The 23495-nt window shown below is 37.1% G+C and overlaps 2 protein-coding genes across 2 annotated transcripts in view; one reads left to right on the top strand and one right to left on the bottom strand.

The window, feature by feature from the left end:
- Nucleotides 1–624: 624 nt before the first annotated feature.
- On the bottom strand, nt 625–11044 carry LOC110443768 (translocon-associated protein subunit alpha-like). Its single transcript, XM_021488175.1, has 8 exons — nt 10833–11044; nt 8893–9129; nt 7516–7643; nt 6724–6855; nt 5032–5111; nt 4048–4126; nt 3719–3815; nt 625–1875 (listed from the first exon to the last, which is right to left on the bottom strand). The coding sequence occupies exons 1-8, from the start codon at nt 10906–10908 to the stop codon at nt 1796–1798; spliced, it is 909 nt and encodes a 302-aa protein (XP_021343850.1). The 5' UTR covers nt 10909–11044; the 3' UTR covers nt 625–1795.
- Nucleotides 11045–11112: 68 nt separating this feature from the next.
- Nucleotides 11113–23495, top strand: part of LOC110443750 (ataxin-1-like) — a 119205-nt gene continuing 106822 nt past the window's right edge. The window contains exons 1-2 of the mRNA XM_021488148.1: nt 11113–11150; nt 12533–12639. Of these exons, the coding sequence (XP_021343823.1) occupies nt 12630–12639 (10 nt within the window). The 5' untranslated portion in view covers nt 11113–11150; nt 12533–12629. The remainder of the gene's footprint in view (nt 11151–12532; nt 12640–23495) is intronic.

Raw genomic sequence — 23495 nt, 5'->3', positions numbered from 1 at the left:
TGGGCCTACCTATTAATGGCCAGTCCAGCTGGTCACTTTTGCAAAAGCAGGCGATATCGGTGGATGTGCAGCCTACTGTTAATATTTCATAATGAGAAATGACACTTAAAATCTATCCTTTGCGAGTGCTTGTACAAATTTATCTCTCAAATAGGATGAACAGGCCATTTTCATCCTCTTCATACCAGGTTTTACAAACTCGACAAGAAATACTGATGCCATGTTGAAATTCAGCACTTGAAGGAAGTGACAACCTGGAATACCACATCATAATACCAGGTATGTCCCGTCTTAATTAGGCATAAAAAGCAACAGAGAATAGCAACATTAAAATGACAATATAATTGCACACATGTATTTGTGTTAAAAGTTATTTACCTGAATATGGAGACAGGTCTATGTCGCCATCCATAAATATTTGTTTGTAGGACTTTCAACACTAAAGTTATCATTAGCGCAAGACACAACCTCCCCTTTAGCAGCAAATCAATTTAAGTGCCTCCCTGGATAAATATGATAAATATTGAAGTTCATGGATCTTAATTTCATACATAGACCACAAATATCAATTCTTCAAGTATGGTTTTAACATTTTCCACTGTCACAGATTAACACAACAAAGAATGTTATGAAAAAAAAAATGGTTTTATTTCCTGAAATGTGGAACAATACAAAATACTTTTAGACTTACAGGTTAACATCATAAGTCTACATCTGCTGACGCTCATTTCCCACATAACACACAGCTTCGACTAGAAGTCAATAAAATCATTGAAGAAACCAACCCCTGCATTATTACAAAACTTGAAATCATTTTGGGTGTAAATATTAGACATAAAAATGTTTGCCTTTAACTGATGTCTTAGAAACAGAGAGAAATGAAAATTGAGAAAATCACTCCAAATAGTTCTGTATCCAATTAAAAATATTGCAGCATTGTATGAATATTTCTAGTATAAACCTGTACTGTACATCACAAAAATTAATTTAGATTAAATATATCACAAGTCATGTCAAGACACAATTTTTACAAAACACAAGTTTTCTATCCCCAGTTACCATACTTTTGCAGCTTTTGTACACATGCATAGTCCCATTACCATCAACTCTCTCACCACACAAACTCTCACTCAGAAAGTTAACTCATCATCAAACACCATTGACCTCACATATTCACATTAAATGTCATCTTAGGATGACTGAGTCAAAACTTGTACCTGCAAATCGTTTAATATTAGTACAGATCTTCTTTAACATAAATGATACTAGCACAATTGTACCGACAGATTTGGGTATACTGGATAGTTTTTCAAGATCCAGTCCACCAGGTCCAGAGTGTTGCCGAACAATGACATTTCACATTGCATAGTAAAGAGCTAGTAAATAGTATTACATGTATAACCAAAGTGAGGCCAATGGTTTTGAACAAGTTTTAAAGCATTACATTGGATTGAGCAATAACGAAAATTGCAAGCATTCTGGAATGAGGACTTGGAATTTTTCATCACAATACTTTATTATTATTTATATCATCTCACAAACTCAAAATGCATTTAAAAATTTACGAGGTATCAAACTCATCACCACCTTTCTCCTACATACATCCTTGCACCATTTAATCTAACAAAATGCTTATAAAGAGATCTAGATTTGATGGCAAACTAAAGATAGACATGGTTTCTTGTGAATAATTTTATAACTGCTTTACAGTCGACAAAGCTATTGTATTCCCGGTGTACGGGTATCAGTGACCTAAGTTGGAGAGCGACTTCTATGAGACAGAGGAGTTCTACCATTACTCTTCGCCGGACCCGGCGGTTCTCTTGCTCCTCCTCTGTCTCGGTGATTGCTTTGGGGATCGCTTTGGGGAGGTGTCTGAAAATAGAGAACAAGAAAATAAATATGTGTACAATGTATTGTAAGCTAGCCATTATGTGAATGAAATGAAAATCAAAATACATAAAAATTGGAAGTTTAAAGTAAACAAATTAACAGTTAACTAGAACACCAACAGCTCCTCAGCAAAGGCCCTGCCATGTGCCCGACTATATATATCACCCATAATTGCCAAATAATGTCCAGAGTAATTGTTTTGGATTTTAAACACTGGAAATAAAAAAAAATACAAACATATGTTATCTACAAAGACCAGTTACGACCAAATGATGAGCAAAATCAGATCAGCAGAACAGAAGTTTTAACCTGTAAAATCTTGGTCACTCTTAATCATTGGTAGCAATCTTGTTTTATTGTATATGGACGATACGCTCTTATTCAAAATGTAGACTATTCACTAAATCCATTTACAATTAAGTATGAACAAAATCATACGTTATAAATGCAGAGCACTGAAGTTTCAGGCAGCTGTACATCAGCACATCATTTGACATTATGTAAAACAGGCCAAAACAACACCAATATCTGATGCATCTGTTGTTGACTAATAGAATCTTCCCCTACCTTGAGAGGGTGACAGAGAAATCTCTACCCGAGGGGTGATGTTTTTGGTTGTCTAACCTGAGGCCGAGGGTTAGACAACCAACAACAAGAGTACCGCGGGGCGGAACAATATACGCCCGTTGAATGCCATAAAGTGTCATATACTTTCTTACATTGAAATAAGATCTGCATCATTCAAAGAGTGGTTAGCTGACATGCTATAAAAATGTAGGAGAAAATCTCCGGATAAAAAAATCAAATACTGAAATGAACAAAGGGCAATAACTTTTGCAAAAATCATCGAATCAAAATTCTTTTAAGGGAGACACAACTTCATATCCTGGTTATAATGTATTCTAAGTTTCAAAGAGATCGGTCGAAAAATGTAGAAGGAGATTGCCGGACAAAAATCAAATACTGAAATAAACAAAGGGCAATAACTTTTGCAAATATTGTCGAATCAAAATTCTTTTAAGGGAGACACAACTTCATATCCTGGTTATAATGTATACTAAGTTTCAAAGAGATCGGTCTAAAAATGTAGGAGATTGACGTACAAAAATCAAATACTGAAATAAACAAAGGGCAATAACTTTTGCAAATATTTTTGAATCAAATTTTTTTTAAGAGAGACACAACTTCATACCATGGTTATAATGTATACCAAGTTTCAAAGAGATTGGTCGAAAAATGTAGGAGGAGATTGCCGGACAAACAAAAGTTTACGCCGGCCGGACTGTCGGACAACGCCATACCATAATACTCTCGTCAAATTTGCAGGCGTATAAAAATCACTCTGAGGGTTGGAGATTTCTCCGTTACACCCTCAAGGTAGGGGATGATTATTTTTCTCTCATCTTTTTATTTTAGTCACAACTCCATCAACAATAATCTACCAAGTTTGTAAACAAAAACACATCTGGGGTATGAATATCGTCATTCACTTTGATGACGTCACAATTACCGGTGACGCATTTTAATGACGTCACAATAGAAACGTGCTAATCGGCATGAGGCTATCTCCCCCTAGGGGGTGACAAGCTGATCTTTCCCGGCTAAAAGATGGGAGACACGCCTGTGACAGGTGAGAGAAATATTTATCAAGGAGAGTGGGAATCCTCAGCAGACAAGCCAGGAAATATTTGACTTTCTACTCAAGTTGGATGTCTAGAGACTATATATCCTTGAGTGGCAGATAAAAAGAAAACAATCAGAATGCACATTCACTCTGGTAATCAGCTGAACACATAGTTTGCCTAGTTCCTGTTAAGAAACTTACTCATTTGAAGTGCTTCCTTTGGGATCCAGTCGAAGTCGATATCGGAGTTCTGTGTACCCATCTCTACAGGTTGTCGAGGTTTTAAAAGACGCTTTTTCTGCAATTCACAAACATTGCAGCATCAAACAAATAAATCACATATCGACAACATGTCAAACATTTTGACAAGTAAAAACATACAATATATTTAAAGGTTATAGTTGATCTATATAGAAGACTTGTCTTGGATGCCAACAGACTGAATCATTACAAACCATGAAAGAAGCAGACTTACTGCTCAAAGTTAAAAGGAGTTGACTTATTGTTACAAGTTATACAAGCAAACTTACTGTAATTGACCCTAAAAACTGCTGGGCTACAACGATGAGGAGGATAGCAATGGCAATCAGGAACAGGTACATGAAGAATCTGAGAAAACAAAACAGGACATTCAGCAAGGCAAAAATATCTTCATGTGTTGTTTTGCACGAGACACTTTGCTTCGAGACCTGGTAAAAATTTCACTTCAGAACAGATACCGGTAGGTAATTACTTCATGAAATGTCACAAAAGTAACTATAATTTGGCAGGATGTTCTCTACGCTTATAATGTATGAGGATATGTCCTATAAGTTCTGCCAACAACAATTTAATCAAAATTCAAGATATTAATACCTGGAATCATTTCTTCCTAAATGTACATGACTACAGATTGCAATATTAGTGATTTTGTTTAACTAACAAAGTTCTTAAATGCATATAAACCAGATGGAAAAACGTATAGATTCTAGGATTTGTTTACAAAAAAATATTTTTTCAAGCTCACGAGGCGAGTTCAGAGAGAGTGTTGCATTTTTCGACGGGGAAAATTTACCTATAAAAGGGATACTATTTGGACTGGATTGTTTCCTGATAATGTTGATCAAAAAGGTTATTGCTCTTGGTTGGGGCACTAGTCTCATAGTTCTGTCTCAGTTTGAAACATCACATCATTCAACAACACTCCTACACTAGTAATTAGAATCTTTCAATATAACCGACAGCATTTAGTATTCCAGTATTCTGGTATAAAAATAATTCCCATATTGCACTGCAGCAGCGTCATTATTTTTTCATAAATGTAGAATTGTACAAAAACCATTTTTAAGGGAGGTGATATTCCACTTTAACTCATTCACCCTTAAGACACATTTGAACCTTTCCAACACAAAGGTTGGAATAGTTCATTATGAAATTTCAGGGGTTAATGAGTTAATCAAATCAACAGAGCATCTTCATAATCACAATTAATTTCTAATGTTTCATCAAAGTATAAAAACGACTCTACCACTTACGTTTCTCCATCCAAGCCCTCATCAGGTTCTATGATGTTCACGGTGTCGTTATATACAGCGTGTTGGTATTGGGTTCCAGCCTGAAAAACAGTAGTTTAAATATCTTGTTCTCATTTGTTGGTCAAGCTTATACAATTAAGTAATGAAAGGTCCTATAACTACATACAACATCACAATGAAGACGCAGTGCAATCTTATTCTTTCATGTTATTCTTGCAAATCTTAAAGAAAGCCTTTAGTTGCAAAAAATACATAAAATTAATTCGATGTTGTGGCCACACCTAATGATTAACTGAAAAAACAATATGACATTGAAGGACAAATTTTGAAAATGGAATTAAGCCATACATTATTGTTAACTTGTTATATATAGTTGGGTAGTCATTGTCAGGTAGATGTGGCCCTTAGTTTTTGTTTAAATAAGTACTTTTATTTCACAAACTTTTGATAAACTTTAAAACCATAGAAATAAATAACTGTTCCTTATGTCTTAATATTCTAAAAAAAATATTTAAAAAAACCAGAAAGGTGTTTGCGTTTTGTACATTGAATAATAGATATGACATTTGTTTCTTATCTCTACATTCGCATCCCTTAGTTTTATCTCTATTTAAAACAATTTAAAGAAGCAATATATTTATTTAAAAGCTGTTTATGTTACCTAGGGGGAAACACTTACATAAAAAAATTCATATCACAGTTCCTATAATTGTTAGAGAAAATGTTTAAATGAAATGTAGTGTTTTTATCTCCTCTAAAACTGTATTAAAATATTGCTGTCAGTAAATTTGATCAAAGATTAAAATAGCATTTTTATTTGGGCCCCTTCCTTAAAAACAACAAATCCAGATTTTCATTCCGCTTTCCGGTCTGTACTTTACACAATCCAAGATGGCGACCATCACTAACTGAATACACACACTAGCTTTAGCGTTGTCAAATGCAATCATATGCGAGTAAATTAATGTATAATAGCTGAATCAAGTGTTTGTTTGTTAATCCTACAGATTACCTCAATTAATCACCTATTGACCATGCTAAAAAGATCTGGTGGTAATTGCTTTAGGCTCCAGTGAGCACGCTTGCTGGACCCCTGTGGGCTCCCGTCCAGTCCCCCTCCCCACTAATTACAGGACTCCTGTAGTGATACGCCTATCATGCAACTGGCCAGTGTGGGGTTAGTGCTGGACTTAGGTCAGCCTTGTTATTTAACCAGTGTCAATTTCTTGTGTAAAAAGACCCCCTTCAGTAAAAGTAACAAGGTGATGCGGTTTATAGTCCAAGGTGATACGGGTCAATTGAGCTGATACGACAGGGAGGATTTCAAACTGAAGCTGATACGGAGCCCTATCAGCTAAATGGCTAGGGGAGAACTCAGATGACAATAAATGAATATTAACTCTGATCACAAATAGAAGGTTCCTTTTCACACAAAAAAAACGGTTTTTATATTACAAGCGCAGGAAGCACTTTACCGACAAGGAAGCAATTATGAAATATTTAATATAGCATAAAATGGTGTTAATTTGGTCCTATCACTTAAATTTTACAAAGATATCAAAATTAAAAGTTTTCATCGTAAATTTCTTATAGTAAATCTCAAAAAAAAAAAAATGAGTTATCAAAATGTTTTTTTGCTTGCTGCAACTTGCATAGCAGATTTTAGAAAAATACCTTTTACAGCCAACTTACATCATCTTTGTAGTTGAGGAGAATAGTCAGTCCAAAAGGTCGAGATGCAAATGTGTCACTTGGGGTGAACCCGTACTCGAAAGTGGCCTGTTTGTTGTTTTCAACCTCAGCATTGTATGTGGCCGTGGTGAACTATAAAATAAAAACAACAATTAACCACATTAAATCTTTCCCTTTTTAACTTTGTTATCAATGGTTTTTATTTGCTTCAATTATGTATGGAGATGGTACCCATGCAGACACCATTCTATACAGGAGTTAAACTGCCCTACATGCCAAACTCTTCCTGAATGCTTGACATGTCTGTTAAAAACTAGTGTCACTCCAGTAAAGCATTGTATACACACTGATCCAAATATCTGGAAACTTTTTTTTTTTTTAAGCAGTAGAAAACCTTCCCTTGACAAAGTCCATTAACAGAAGTCATTCCCAAATGCTCCAAGATAGTACCAGCTGCTCGGGAGGGACACTATAATAAACAACTTCTCAAGCTGACATACAAAACGTATTGACTGCTGAAGCATGCATATTAAACTACTGACTGGGCATATAACATAAATAGATTTGTACTGGTGATATTTCAAGACACTTACACCTGTTTCCCCTTTTGATTTTACTTGTTCCAGCTGAGCTATATCCTCATTTGAATGTACATGTACAACATTGATGTAGTTAGATACTGGTAATAAGATTATTTTTTTTTTTTTTATGTTCCAAGCAACATTTGTTCAGTGAATCATGATAAATTTGAGACCATTTTATCAGTAGGACTAGAATGCATCCAATACTTACATTCTGGATGTAGAAACTATAATCTTGTGGGTAGCGGAAGGACGCCTCCAAAGTTTCCACAGTGAAGGTCTTTTCGCCATTGTTTGTGAATCCAACAAGGAACCTCACCAATTGACCAGCAGGGAGATCTGAATTAGAAAGGCAGGAATTGTCACAAGTGTAATCTTAAACCAATATATACTGAAATGAAAGGATGTTCATAGTCATATGTAAATAACACCAGATGGAGTTACTTTTGATTTTCAATAACCCCATTCTTCAAAGCTCTTTGGAAGAAAAGTTTATCTGATCATCAAAAGTCAAGAAATCAATTGAATATGAAAAACAAAAGAACTGCGTAGCAAAGCACTATATGCCAGTGATATTAATTGAACTTGATGTTATTTGAAAACATGTCACTGCCGCCTTATTATAGATCAACATTAGAATACACTGGTAAAATAAATGTAAGTGAAAGAGATTCAAATGCAATAAGGATGCAACATAAATTTAAAGAATGAGTTTTGATTATTTTGATATTGAACCACAAGACTTTAACAATGGCACATTCAAACGGAATCTTAAGATCTTTTTGGCTAGTTTTTAATATAGTGCAGACATGAATGTCTTGCACAATAATGTTAACCCGTAAGTATTACGTTAGTGCAATCAATCCAATGGTAATGTCCTGCATCGATAGGTACTAAATCACAAAGGGACATAACTCTCGTCAAGTCTCCATTTTAAGATGTGCTTTGTAATGGTTCCTACCACACAAAATGCAAGATATTTGATAAAAAAAACTGTATAACTACTTCAAGGTAACAAGAAAATGGTAGCTAATGGATGGAATGAAAGCATACTCAGCCTAAAGGACATCATTTGTAAATCCACAAGAGTATATGTAGTACCAGTATGTCTGATTTTAACCATCATCATGAGCATCAATTCCTATTTTTCTTCTACAGGTGTATACATACTTTTTCCAGTGCAAGATTAATAGAATCTCTCATACCCCTGGGGTGATAGGGGGAATCTCAACCAGAGGGGGGAGATTCCACTATCTCACCCACAAGGGGGTGAATGATTATTTTTCTCTTACCCTGTTCACCCATTGTGTATCATATACAAAATGTAATGTTAATGTCACAGGATAAATTCAGGGTTGAAGTGACGTCATACCATTGTTATGAATAGGGGAATGCAGTCTAGGTGAGACGAGGAAATCTCACACCAGTAAAAGTGTGGATATACCTGTCCAGGGTAAGAGAAATCCTTTTCTCATCCCAAGGTTGACTGAATTGCATTATATACATAAAAGGGTCAACAGGATATGAGAAAAGGAAAAATGTATTCACCCATCAGAGGGTGGAAGACTATAAATCTTTCTTGTTTTACCTGTGGTATCAACAGGTTTGGTGAACAAGATGACAGCATCAGCATCCTCTGACGGTTTCACTTTTTCAACTTCTTCCTCTTCTTCCTCATCATCAGTCTTTTCCGTCTCTGTTACTGCTGCACCTTCTTCCTCTCCAGCTTCTTCAGTTTCCACAGCAGCATCGTCATCCTCTTCTCCCTCCATGGCATCGCCGTGGTCATTATTGTCAGCATTGGCAACTAGACCCCCTGCATTTCCTGTATTAAAATAGAAAATTTCTATAGATGTCACATCATGATCAGCACGCAATACAAAAAAATATAGGTGAAATCCCACTTTTGATAGAAGACCCTTATTTTATCATTTAGAGATCAGCAGGTGTCAGCAGGTGAAAATTTTCTCTCATTCCACAAAGAAGCAAGCTGCTATTATTTTAGTAATAGGTAGCTCCACGTCTCCAGTCGCTTTACGTACTGCTTTTTCTTTTTATTTCCCGTTTGCTTATCTAGAGTAGACGTTTTACCAAAAGAATTGGAACCAGATGTTGATGAAAGCGTTTTTTTGTTTAGTATAGAAATCTTTATATTTCCCAAGACTTGAATTTTACCTGAATTTTCCGCACACAAGTGCTTAAAGTCAGATTCCTTATACCTAGCTACCGATAGCAAGATTTACATTTACCATAACAAAATTGTATAATCAAATTATCAATACAAAATATACAGTACTGAATTGTGACTGCATAATTATGTAAAACCGATATCTTCATACTCATTTAAATTTGTTTGGCCTCTATTGAAATAATTACACTTGAATTGCCACAGACTGAAAGTTCATATTATAAGAAAACTGATTTACGGTTCTCCTTCCACTAGTTTAAATATGCTGACAAATTCATTTACGCATATTCAAAGATTTGCCATGAATCCACCGTTATTGATTGGATTACTAAATGATTGAAAAAATAAGACATTTCCAAACAGTTCTTCACCAGAAGTGCAAAGAGTTCCCCAGATTTTCCTGTTGGTACAATAGATCTATGTGGATTCATTAGGTTGCCTTACAAGCGTTAGCTGTAGGGAATTTCCCTTTAGCTCAGCGATAAAACATCATGCTGGAGAGCCAAGGGTCGCGGGTTCGAGCCCCAGCCACAGCACTATCTTTTATCACTATTAATCCTTGTCCTATTAGAGATTAGTGCCGTTGACCCTCCCCGTTCAAGGTAGGAGAACCCTTGGAGGGGAGTCAAAGGACCTTGGTTGATGTTTGAAAAAAGGGGGGGGGGAATAGTGTAATAGATGTGGATTAAATAGGTTGCCTTACAAGCGTCAGCTGTAGGGAATTTACCTTTAGCTCAGCGATAGAGCATGCTATTTATAAATCAATATGTAACGCAAATCATTCAGAAAAAGTACTCCATGTATTACTTTTGAGTTTTCTTACCCGTCTCATTATATGACTTATAAACTGGTAAAGGTAAGGATCTTTACAGAATTTTGAGGCAAGAGTTAGAAGAAATCCTTATTTCACAACCATACGTGTATACCTTATCATTCAATTTGTTTCAGTGGTGAAACCGTCATGGTTTACAAGTACATAATATGTGTACACAAAGAGCTTCACTTATATTAATTTCAGAAAGAGGGAGTGAAAATATCAAAATTGACACCAAAGTTTTATAAATACGCCTACTGAAACATTCGTTACAATCTGGGTTATCAGCTTGACATGTCAACTTCTTTACAGATGTTTGTGAGAGAAAATCGCGGTTTCCTCGCGAATTTTCTTTAATGTCATGACGTTTAAGTCAAATCCTTTAAATTGTCAACGAAATCTACACCAATTTCAAAGTGAAGTTTAACCAATAACCACACTTTACCCTATTTCGGTAGCATCAACAGGTGCCACGTAGGTAAAAATATCGTAAGCCGGTTAGTGTCATAAACAATTAGGCACTTACCATTTCCAAACAAAAGCAATGTTGATGGTAATACGAGTAACAAGAATAGAACGAAGTTCCCCAAAAACGATTTCATCTTGAATAAATATTAAATTTCCTTAATTCACACAGATGTCGGCGGATTCCTAAAATTTTCAGCGTAAACAGTTCGATGTAATTCCGGAAACAGAAAGTTCAGCCGGCCCGTCAGAGTACAAACAACGGCATTTTTGATTGGACAGTATTGGCACTGTATATAAACATTGACCAATCAAATACCTTGTGAGATCCACCTCTAGAACCGGAACAAAGCCGGTGCTCAGGAGAGAAAAGACGAAGGTATCTTGTATTTATAAAAAAGATTGTGATTTAGGTTGTCTCAAATCAAAATTTATCACGTTAACTTGACATTGCGATAAACCTTACTAGAATAGTATGAAAATAAGCAGATTTTATGATTGACAGGCCGCAACAAAAATTTAAAACGACAACTAACGAGTTAACTGTAGCAGACGATTTTTTTCAGTTATAACATTTTATTGTGACAAATTTCTGTTATAACATTGTTTGCTTCTTCGGTAAGGAAATGCACTGATAGTGAGCCTGAAGTCAGACCTATGTCAACGAATTTTAGTCCTTGTCAACTTGTCTTCGTCTAAAAAATATTAAAAAAGGATAGTAATTGCCAACAGGATGGCTGTGACATTGTATGAATCTATTGGTAACTATGTCTGTAACAGTACATTCTACAGCAGCATGTGAGTTTTTGTCTACAATATGATTTATATAAAAACCTGCCGACTATATTGTTGAAGAAGGATTGGGAAAGACTTTGTACTAATATTAATATGATACCCATTTAACCCAGCCTCCCCTGCCCCGGCCATGATGTATACAAAAAAATGTCTCATCAGTTGAAGCTACATTATTGCATTAACCCGGCTAGGAAAGACTACTACTTGTCTGAAAATAGTTTGACTGACAACTGCCTTCGATCTTGTTTTGACAGGGATTCCCATAAGAAAAGAAGATAGTGTTTTATTTCTGACCTGGTGACCTATGCATGCTAGGTATAGCTCAATTTTGGTTTGAGTTCATATGTATACCGGTAGGTCCCAGATTTGAATCCAGGTCAGGCCCCATTGCTAGCCTGAGTTACTTCTGGCCCTGACACCAGACTTAGACATTTTGACAGATAGATATCCACCACACATTTACGTGTAACCTGCTTTTGTTTCAAGAAGTATGTACATCTGACAAGGGGATACCTGAATCCCTGTTGTAAATAGCGTTGTTTATGAGGGCGAAACTAAGAAAAATAAAAGTGTGTGGTGGAACTGGAATGGGTGGCCACCAATGAGCAGGCACCTTTACCACAATTGGTTAGAATATTCATGGAGAGTTTTGGGATTCCCGGTATTTGATGGATTTTTTTTAATTTTACATTTTCATCCTTATTATATCACAATTTGTGTATCAGAGTTATGTGCTCAAATTGAAAACTCTGATCTATGCAAACTGTCCATGGACGTTTTCCATCCATCCATCTTTACAATCGGTTCCAAAAATCATATGCAAAGCTAGGTACCATGGAGTTTTTCGGAATTGTTTTCATAGGAGGTTATAATAGAAAATGAAATATTTTTTTGCATAGAACAATGCAAACTGTATTTTCATAACTATCATATTATTAGAATTTTATAATTTTCCTTACTTTTTAGTGATGAAAGGGATGACAAGACACCATCGTTTTTACCCGAGGCGGTCCAGCTAAGCTGCAGTCAGCACAGTATTCCAGTCTGCCAGTAGTTAACGACTATGGAAATCAGTAAGTTGTTTTGTTAATTCTGTTGATGTGTTCAGTATTCAGATATATACTGGGTAATTGTTGGAGCTTTGAAGAGAATACTAACGTATTACGTATGGTTGATACTTTTATAGTCTTGTGTTTTTATACCATATCAATATGGATTAATTAGTCCAAGTCATGTTTTGACTTTGTATTTTTGTCCAATCTTTTTTTGATCAACCAAGTGAAACGATATTTGATTAAATGCATGAAGATATGTACATTTTATATATTTGTCCTGGTACATGTATGCATATTGTGTTTTTATACATATATAGTAGAAAAAAACGTCTTTTGCATTTTATAAGAAAACTCTTGACTTGTACTAAGAAATGCAGAAAGTCTGATCTATAAGAGTTACCTCCCTTCAGTTGAATCCAAAAGATAGAGATCTGGTAAAAATACCCTCCTACTACAGATATTCCACCAGCCACTTTCAGGAAAAAATAAGAGAATGGTATTGGGTAACTGTGAAACACACTGAAATTAACCGCCTACTTTGTGTGGTTACATGGAACTTGAAATCTTATTCAAACCCCTGGATGATTCATGTACATTTAAGTCATCTGGCACAAAGTGCCTTGGTAGAGCATCATTTTATTCTTTCATCTTCTCTTCCTTTGAACAAACTCTGCCCCATAAGCATATGTAACAATGTTCTATTGTGATACAAAATGTGTTTGGTTTGTAGCTTACTGTGAAGAACGGCTCTCAGTTTTGTTGAAATGAATTATATCTTGATCCGTATTCTAAGTCATATGGGTCAAATATGTTTATCAGATGATTTAACCAGATTAAATGTGTTGAAATCCTAACCAACTTGCTCCTGTGTGGATATAAGCTGAATGTACTCTTAAAAGAAGGATGTTTTAGGATTTACCTGCGTCTTCGCTTAGTACAGTCAATACATACAAAAAAAGGTTAATCAAGAGAACTATGTTAATTAAAGATGTAACAGTACATCCTTGGCTCAATAAATATAATTAATTTGTCATCATTCATTTCCACAAATTTCATTTCTTATCCCTTTGTCATTAAAAAAATCACATAAGCATTCAGAAACATCAGTTTTTGTACAAGTTTGAAGATGACACTCTTGTTCAAAGACAACGTCATCATGACTACAAATACAATTTTACGGGCTTTCTTTTCTCTCTGAATAGTGATTGTCATAAAATATAAACTGTATAAACATCTCTCTCTTGTGCAACATTTCAGTCTTTCTAAGATCACTGTTACTATAACTAGAATATTTGATGCCATCAACCCTAAGTTGCTACATACATTTCTGAACATTTCAACTGCAAGGATGTTTGGGATACCTTGTCAGTTTCCTTTGTAAAAATATCTTTTATTCTTTTATGTACGCACAAGATAAGCTTTGTTTGATCTGTGTTTTATTGTAACAATTCTTTTTTTTTTTCATTATTTCAAGGTTAATTAGTCATAGGCCCAAACTATTGGAAAGTTATTTTACTCTGACAGTATGTACATCCTTATTCCATAAAGTTAAAGGTGTGATTTAAAACTTAAGTGTGCAACCTCCCTGGACAAAATCATATGTCATGTACAAAGAACTAAGCAGGGCAGGGTGTTGTCAGAAAATCTGAACTTTAAAAGTCAACAAATACAAACAAGAAACAGGAGTAGAATCAATTAATAGCTAATAAAACGATTAACAGTAGATCCTCCGTCACATTTGGCCTTGAAGCATGTCAATGTTTCAAGACCGTCATTATGTTAGGCATGTTTCCAGACTCTTTTACACAGAATTTCCCTGTCATTTTCTATCTGACATCCAAAATGGACGTTTTGCTGGCAAATTTTAAACATACCCTTAGCATATCAGACAAAGAGTTCTTTATCGACTGCCACATTGCCAAAAAATATGCGCAAGAAATGATGAAGTGAAACTAACTCATTTTTTGCATTGTCAAATTTTCAGATTTAATAGCACAATAATGTGATGTATTTGTATGCTACAATATTATGCAATTATTTTTTTACAAAGAAATGTATTGTACGGTAGTGCAACCATAAGCACAATGTTTAAAGCTTGGAAAGTGCTAAAATAAGATTGCTATAAGTTCCAGATTTTGTAAGAAATAAACATGTAAGGTAGTGAATCATTACACCTTTACATATGAATAACACGATAGGTGAAAGGTATTCTAATGAAAAGTCACAATTTTGACTGCCTAGGGGTAAATGTAAAAGTACAATTTTAATATTTGAGGGATTTTTTTTAAATTTTATCTCTTGAATTTAATTTTATCGAAAAGTTCAGAATTTCTTCAACACTAATAAAATAACTAGAACACTTTAAAGATTTCAAATAAACTTTAATGGTTAAGAATTCATTTACATTGAGCATTGATTTGGTAATAAATAAAAAAAAATGTTGAGCTGCATGTTTGATCTATAAACGTATATATGGAATGATCTATGCTGACTGGTCTAAATTGTGCAACTTTCAGTGGATTACTTGGATTATTTGTACAAGGAATGCATTGCATGCAAATATATTCTGCACAGCTTTTGAGAAAGATTCAATATCTCACCTATTTTTTCATACATAAATGCAACAGAATCCTGACAATAGTTTTAAGGGTATTGACACACAGCTACAGGTAAAACCCACCTAGTCCGTGAAGGCAATTGATGCTATCACAGTTTTGTAATTGGTTTTAATGCGACAAATCAAAAATCATTACAGATTGACGGTAAAGTTAAATTGATTATTGTACTTGGATGGACTTGCCTTGGTGTGTGTGGGCGCAACATCACGCAGTGTAAGATTAGCGCTGGATATATTGTCAGAGATATCTGTTGATTGAGAGGGAAAATGAATTGGCAATAGCCCATTATCTTACAAATGACGGGGAAGTAATCATTGTTCTCGCTACACGCTGCTGATATAGGTCACATTCACCCGATTACACCGTAGTGATAACTGCTCTCTCCCTAAAATGGTATATGCATAATATGAAGCTTTATAAAATCAGATCCTGGAGCTAAATTTCCTGCCAAGTGGTCATGATTATTGTTTCCAGAGGCATAAAAAGGATGTTAAGACACTTTATGGAGGATATTACGTGTACACATTTTACATAAACAAAATTAATTTTGTTGGCATTGATTTGATAATATTTTATATAATTACATAAACCTTTCTGCACTTATACCTCCTTGTCATTTATGATAGTTTCAGACACAAGTGCTTCAAGTTTATTCTATTTGTTTAAAAATACTGATGGGATCAGAGACGTATATAACACATTAAACGTCTCTGATGGGATGAAGAGCAGATCTAAGTTTTAAGCTCACCTGGCCCGAAGGGTCAAATGAACTTATGCCATGAGGCAGCGTCAGCCAACTTTTTCCTTTAAAATGCCAATAGTCCTTCACGGCTCAGTGCAAGTTGACTATTTTTGGTCTGGAGCATCCTTGGCCAAAGGGTTTTCAATGTTGTATAAATGGAGGGTATGGACCCCCTAGGGGCAGATGGGTGGGGCCCAATAAGGGAAATATAGGTAAACCTTTTCCTACCTTTCCAATGGAGAGATTTTAAGTACGTTTATTCTAAGAGCTTCTTTAGGCAATGGGAAATCATTTTTGTATAAATGAAGGGTGTTGCCTGCTTTGGAACAGAGGGACAGGGCCTAATAAGGGAAATTGAGATAACTCTCCAGAAACGTTTTCCTTCCTTACAAATGGAGGGATTTTAACTAGATTTATTCTAGAGGACTTTTGGGGAAAGTGGACTCAATTTTGTATAAACAGAGGGGTGGGGCACAACATGGAAAACAGAGGAAAATCATTTTCCATCTGTACGATTGAAGTGATTCAAACCAAAATTATGGAATGGAGCATCCTTACAATAAAAGAACTCAATTTTGTATAAACTGAGTCTGCAGCCTTTGGGGCAGAGAGGTGGGACGTTATAGGGAAAATTATTAAAAATCCTTTTCCTTTTGTACTAATGAAGGGATTTTAACCAAACTTTTTCTAGAGCGTCTTTGGGCGAAGGGGATTCAATTTTGTATATACCTGGTACAACCTTTTGTACTAGTTGTGACCCCCCCCCCTCGGCAGGCCTAATAGGGGAAATACAGGTAACTGATTTAAAACCTTTCTCCCTCTGTATGAATAGAGGGGTTTTCACCTAATCTGTTCTAGATCATCTGTAGGCAAAGGGGAATACATTTGGTTTAAATGGAGAGGGTGACCATCTTTGGGTAAAAGGGGTGGGCCCAATAGGGGAAATACAGGAAAGTGTTTTAATATCTTTCTCCTTTGGTACCAATGGGAGGAATTTTTACAAATTTTGTTCAGAGACATCTAAATTTGGTATAAATGGTAGGTGTGGCACCCTTAGGGGTAGAGGGTGTGACCCAATAGGGGAAATAGAGCTTAATATCTAATGTTCTTATCCTTCCATACGAATGGAGAAATTTTAAGCAAATTTGGTCTGGAGTATCCTAGAGTAGCAAGCGGGACACAATTTTATATACTAGGGGAAATAGAGGTTATTCAATAAAATCATTCACCTTCCGTATGAATTTAGTGATTTTATCTCACCCTATAAGTATAACCAAAGATACAAATGGTAGACGCAGAGAGAAAACATTCATGCTACCAGGAATGGCCTGGATGTCCAGAGTGAGACCCACCCTTGGATACTACCTCACTGGATCATAACATGGAAACAGTTGAGATCCCCAAAACATTACTATTTACAACATTGCTGGGCATGGAGAATTCACTCATGTTCTTAGTATCTTGCACATCCAAACAGATTACTGTAAATTTGCGTGTATAGTGCACACTTTTTTAGGTAAATATTGTCATGTCAAAAAGGGGGTGCGCACTATACGCAGGAACAAGTCATTCTTGGGTTATCATTCTCGAGTTTCAGGTCCGCCATATTGGATTACCTCCCTTTAAATAGTTTTGTTTGGAGTCGTCGGTCATATAGGATAGATTGAAGATAACAAAAACAACTTTTTTTTTTACCTACTCTAAAAAATGATTAAAATCGGTTATCTGTTGTCATGACTGCTGATTTGGCAACAAACAGTAGCTGGGCACAGGTAACATTTTTACAGGTAAGTTGACCGGAGGGCATAACCACCGACCGTCTGATCCCGGACGATAGGCTAGGTAGGATCGCCATGCTTCAGGGAAAATTATTGACACTTCTCATCACCTCGGTTAATACAAATTACAATGCAGTAATTAGCTAACACTCTATCAGTGATTACTGATGAACAATAGCTCTATTGCAGTTTAATTGAAATTATTTGCAGTAGCGATCGAGGAACCATGTTGTTTTCACTCCTCAACATGTGCCGTGGCGTGAAGCCCTACTGCACTGTTAGAACTACAGGCTGATTTGACCATAAAGGGATTATAAAAAATATGTTTATACTAGAATCGTAGACATTTAATACATCCCCTTCAAATCTACACAAAGGGAAAAAAATAAAAGCAGAATACACTATTTTTATGATGGTTCATTTTAAAATATTGAAATAATTCTAGGTCATGGATCACTTGGTGTGTGACGCGAGATCAACATGAAAGTGAGCCGGGAAAAACATGCACACTAGGCTTAGCGATTTGATAAAAAAAACCACAACTAACATGGAACGGAGCCTTTAATTGAAACACTACATTTTTGTGTCGGCTGCGAAAAGCTGGTGACACATAGGTATTGCTATGTTGGCGTTGGCGTCCGCACAGAGGTTTTTGTGCGATAACTTGAGTTTCCTTGGGCCTATCAAACTCAAACTTCATGCAGTGCTTCCTTACCAAAAGTGCTTGCTTGGGATTGCTTTTCAGGTCCGATGGTCAAAGGTCAAGGTCACTGTTACTATAAATAGACAATCTGTTTTCGCGCGATAACTTGAGTTTCCTTGGGCCGATCAAACTCAAACTTCATGCAGTGCTTCCTTACCAAAATCTGACCCCAAAAATGTACCTGCGCACTATACCCGAGTGCGATACCCGCAAATTTACGGTAATCCTTTTTGGAGCTGGTATTTTCCTTGATAAACTGGTATGGTACTCAGCGGGAATTAGAACTGAAAGCTAATTACCAGGTGAGCTATTAAGGCTCCTGGGCTTCTTGTTTAGTCTTACTAAGGATTTTCCCTTTGTCCAAACATTACAGATAGCGCTAACATTATAATAAACCTACCTCAGTTTGTCAGTTCCCTCATCTTCCCCTTCATTGTTATAGAGCTGAGAGTCCCTTATCAATGGAATAGCTTATAGTCAGTATGATATCTACCAGTTATTGTGATAGCTCCAAGTCATAATGATAGCTCCAAATCATAGTGATATGTCCCAATCATAGTGATAGGTCCCAGTCATCGTGATAGGTCCCAGTCATAGTGATAACTCCCAGTCATAGTGATAGCCCAGTCATAGTGATAGGTCCCAGTCATAGTGATAGGTCCCAGTCATAGTGATAGCTCCCGGTAATGGTGATAACTCCCAGTAATAGTGATAGCCCAGTCAAAGTGATAGTTCAGTCATAGTGATAGCTCCCAGTCATAGTGATAGCTCCAGGTCATAGTGATAACTCCCAGTAATAGTGGTAGCCCAGTCATAGTGATAACTCCCAGTTATAGTGATAGCCCAGTCAAAGTGATAGTTCAGGCATAGTGATAGCTCCCAGTCATAGTGATAACTCAGTCATAGTGATATCTACCAGTGGAAGTGATAGTTCAGTCATAGTGATAGATCCCAGTCATAGTGATAGCTCCAGGGCATAGTGATAACTCCCAGTAATAGTGGTAGCCCAGTCATAGTGATAGCTCCCAGTAATAGTGATAGCTCCAAGTCATAGTGATAACTCCCAGTCATAGTGATATCTCCCAGTTATAGTGATAGCCCAGTCAAAGTGATAGCTCTGTCATAGTGATAGCTCCCAGTCATAGTTATAGCTCCAGGTCATAGTGATAACTCCCAGTAATAGTGATAGCCCAGTCAAAGTGATAGTTCAGGCATAGTGATAGCTCCCAGTCATAGTGATAGCTCAATCATAGGGATATCTACCAGTCATAGTGATAGTTCAGTCATAGTGATAGATCCCAGTCATAGTGATAGCTCCAGGGCATAGTGATAACTCCCCGTCATAGTGATTGCTTATGGTCATATTGATAACTCCATTTCATAGTGATAACTCCCAGTCATGTTGATAGTTCCAGGGCATAGTGATATCTACCAGTCATAGAGATAGTTCAGTCATAGTGATAGCTCCCAGTCATAGTTATATCTTCCAGTCATAGTGATAGCTCAGTCATAGTGATAACTCCTAGTCATAGTGATTGCTCATGGTCATATTGACAACTCCAGTTCATAGTGATAACTCCCTCCAGGTCATAGTGATAATATACTCCCAGTAATAGTGATAGCCCAGTCAAAGTGATAGCTCAGTCATAGTGATGGCTCCCAGTCATAGTGATAGCTCCAAGTCATAGTGATAGCTCCCAGTCATGTTGATAGCTCCAGGTCATAGTGATAATATACTCCCAGTAATAGTGATAGCCCAGTCATAGTGATAACTCAGTCATAGTGATATCTACCAGTCATAGTGATAGTTCAGTCATAGTGATAGTTCCTAGTCATGTTGATAGCTCCCAGTCATAGTGATAGCTCCAAGTCATAGTGATAGCTCCGTCATAGTGATAATTACAGTATATAGTGATAACTCCCAGTCATGTTGATAGCTCCAGGGCATAGTGATAGCTCCCAGTCATAGTGATAGCTCCCAGTCATAGTGATGGCTCAGTCATCGTGATAGCTACCAGTCATAGTGATATCTGCCAGTCATAGTGATAGCTCTCAGTCATAGTGATAGCTTCCAGTCATAGTGATAGCTCCCAGTCATAGTGATAACTCCCAGTCATAGTGATAACTCCCAGTCATAGTGATGGCTCAGTCATAGTGATATCTACCAGTGAAAGTGATAGTTCAGTCACAGTGATAGCTCCCAGTCATGTTGATAGCTCCAGGTCATAGTGATAACTCCCAGTAATAGTGATAGCCCAGTCATAGTGATAACTCCCAGTCATAGTGATAGCTCAGTCATAGTGATATCTCCCAGTGAAAGTGATAGTTCAGTCATAGTGATAGCTCCCAGTCATAGTGATATAGCTCCCAGTCATAGTGATAGCTCAATCATAGTGATATCTACCAGTCATAGTGATAGCTCAGTCATAGTGAAAGCTTCCAGTCATGTTGATAGCTCCAGGTCATAGTGATAATATACTCCCAGTAATAGTGATAGCCCAGTCATAGTGATAACTCCCAGTTATAGTGATAGTTCAGTCATAGTGATAGCTCCCAGTCATAGTGATATCTACCAGTCATAGTAATAGCTCAGTCATAGTGATATCTACCAGTCATAGTGATGGCTCAGTCATAGTGATAGCTCACAGTCATAGTGATGGCTCAGTCATAGTGATAGCTCACAGTCATAGTGATGGCTCAGTCATAGTGATAGCTCACAGTCATAGTGATGGCTCAGTCATAGTGATAGCTCACAGTCATAGTGATGGCTCAGTCATAGTGATAGCTCCCAGTCATATTCATATCTGCCAGTCATAGTGATAGCTCTCAGTCATAGTGATAGATAGTGATAGCTCCCAGTCATAGTGATAGCTCCCAGTCATGTTGATAGCTCCAGGTCATAGTGATAATATACTCCCAGTAATAGTGATAGCCCAGTCATAGTGATAGCTCCCAGTCATAGTGATTGCTCATGGTCATATTGATAACTCCAGTTCATAGTGATAACTCCCAGTCATGTTGATAGCTCCAGAGCATAGTGATATCTACCAGTCATAGTGATAGCTCAGTCATAGTGAAAGCTTCCAGTCATGTTGATAGCTCCAGGTCATAGTGATAATATACTCCCAGTAATAGTGATAGCCCAGTCATAGTGATAACTACCACTTATAGTGATAGCCCAGTCAAAGTGATAGCTCAGTCACAGTGATAGCTCCCAGTCATAGTGATAGCTCCCAGTCATGTTGATAGCTCCAGGTCATAGTGATAATAGACTCCCAGTAATAGTGATAGCCCAGTCATAGTGATAGCTCCCAGTCATAGTGATAGTTCAGTCATAGTGATAATTCCAGTTCATAGTGATAACTCCCAGTCATGTTGATAGCTCCAGGGCATAGTGCTAGCTCCCAGTCATAGTGATAGCTCCCAGTCATGTTGATAGCTCCAGGTCATAGTGATAATATACTCCCAGTAATAGTGATAGCCCAGTCATAGTGATAACTCCCAGTTATAGTGATAGTTCAGTCATAGTGATAGCTCCCAGTCATGTTGATAGCTCCAGGTCATAGTGATAATAGACTCCCAGTAATAGTGATAGCCCAGTCATAGTGATAACTACCACTTATAGTGATAGCCCAGTCAAAGTGATAGCTCAGTCATAGTGATAGCTACCAGTCATAGTGATAGCTCCCAGTCATAGAGATAGCTCCCAGTCATAGTGATGGCTCAGTCATAGTAATAGCTCCCATTCATAGTGATATGTGCCAGTCATAGTGATAGCTCTCAGTCATAGTGATAGCTCCCAGTCATAGTGATGTCTACCAGTCATAGTGATAGCTCAGTCATAGTGAAAGCTTCCAGTCATGTTGATAGCTCCAGGTCATAGTGATAATAGACTCCCAGTAATAGTGATAGCCCAGTCATAGTGATAACTCCCAGTCATAGTGATTGCTCATGGTCATATTGATAACTCCAGTTCATAGTGATAACTCCCAGTCATGTTGATAGCTCCAGGGCATAGTGATAGCTCCCAGTCATAGTGATAGCTCAGTCATGGTGATATCTACCAGTCAAAGTGATAGTTCAGTCATAGTGATAGCTCCCAGTCATAGTGATGGCTCAGTCATAGTAATAGCTCCCATTCATAGTGATATCTGCCAGTCATAGTGATATCTCTCAGTCATAGTGATAGCTTCCAGTCATAGTGATAGCTCCCAGTCATAGTGATAGCTGAGTCATAGTGATAACTCCCAGTCATAGTGATAACTCCCAGTCATAGTGATTGCTCATGGTCATATTGATAACTCCAGTTCATAGTGATAACTCCCAGTCTTGTTGATAGCTCCAGGGCATAGTGATATCTACCAGTCATAGCGATAGCTACCAGTCATAGTGATAGCTCCCAGTCATAGAGATAGCTCCCAGTCATAGTGATGGCTCAGTCATCGTGATAGCTACCAGTCATAGTGATATCTGCCGGTCATAGTGATAGCTCTCAGTCATAGTGATAGCTCCCAGTCATAGTGATGGCTCAGTCATAGTAATAGCTCCCATTCATAGTGATATCTGCCAGTCATAGTGATAGCTCTCAGTCATAGTGATAGCTTCCAGTCATAGTGATAGCTCCCAGTCATAGTGATTTGATAACTCCAGTTCATTGTGATAACTCCCAGTCATGTTGATAGCTCGAGGGCATAGTGATATCTCCCAGTCATAGTGATGGCTCAGTCATAGTGATAGCTCCCAGTCATAGTGATTGCTCAGTCATAGTGATAGCTCCCAGTCATAGTGATAGTTCAGTCATAGTGATAGCTCCCAGTCATAGTGATATCCACCAGTCATAGTGATAGCTCAGTCATAGTGATAACTCACAGTCATAGTGATTGCTCATGGTCATATTGATAACTCCAGTTCATTGTGATAACTCCCAGTCATGTTGATAGCTCGAGGGCATAGTGATATCTACCAGTCATAGTGATAGCTCCCAGTCATAGTGATAGCTTCCAGTCATAGTGATGGCTCAGTATTGGTGTTAT

This window comes from Mizuhopecten yessoensis, unplaced genomic scaffold (assembly GCF_002113885.1).
Source record: "Mizuhopecten yessoensis strain PY_sf001 unplaced genomic scaffold, ASM211388v2 scaffold1961, whole genome shotgun sequence".
In the NCBI taxonomy this organism is placed as follows: Eukaryota; Metazoa; Mollusca; class Bivalvia; order Pectinida; family Pectinidae; genus Mizuhopecten; species Mizuhopecten yessoensis.
This window is presented reverse-complemented; position numbering and strand designations above follow the sequence as displayed.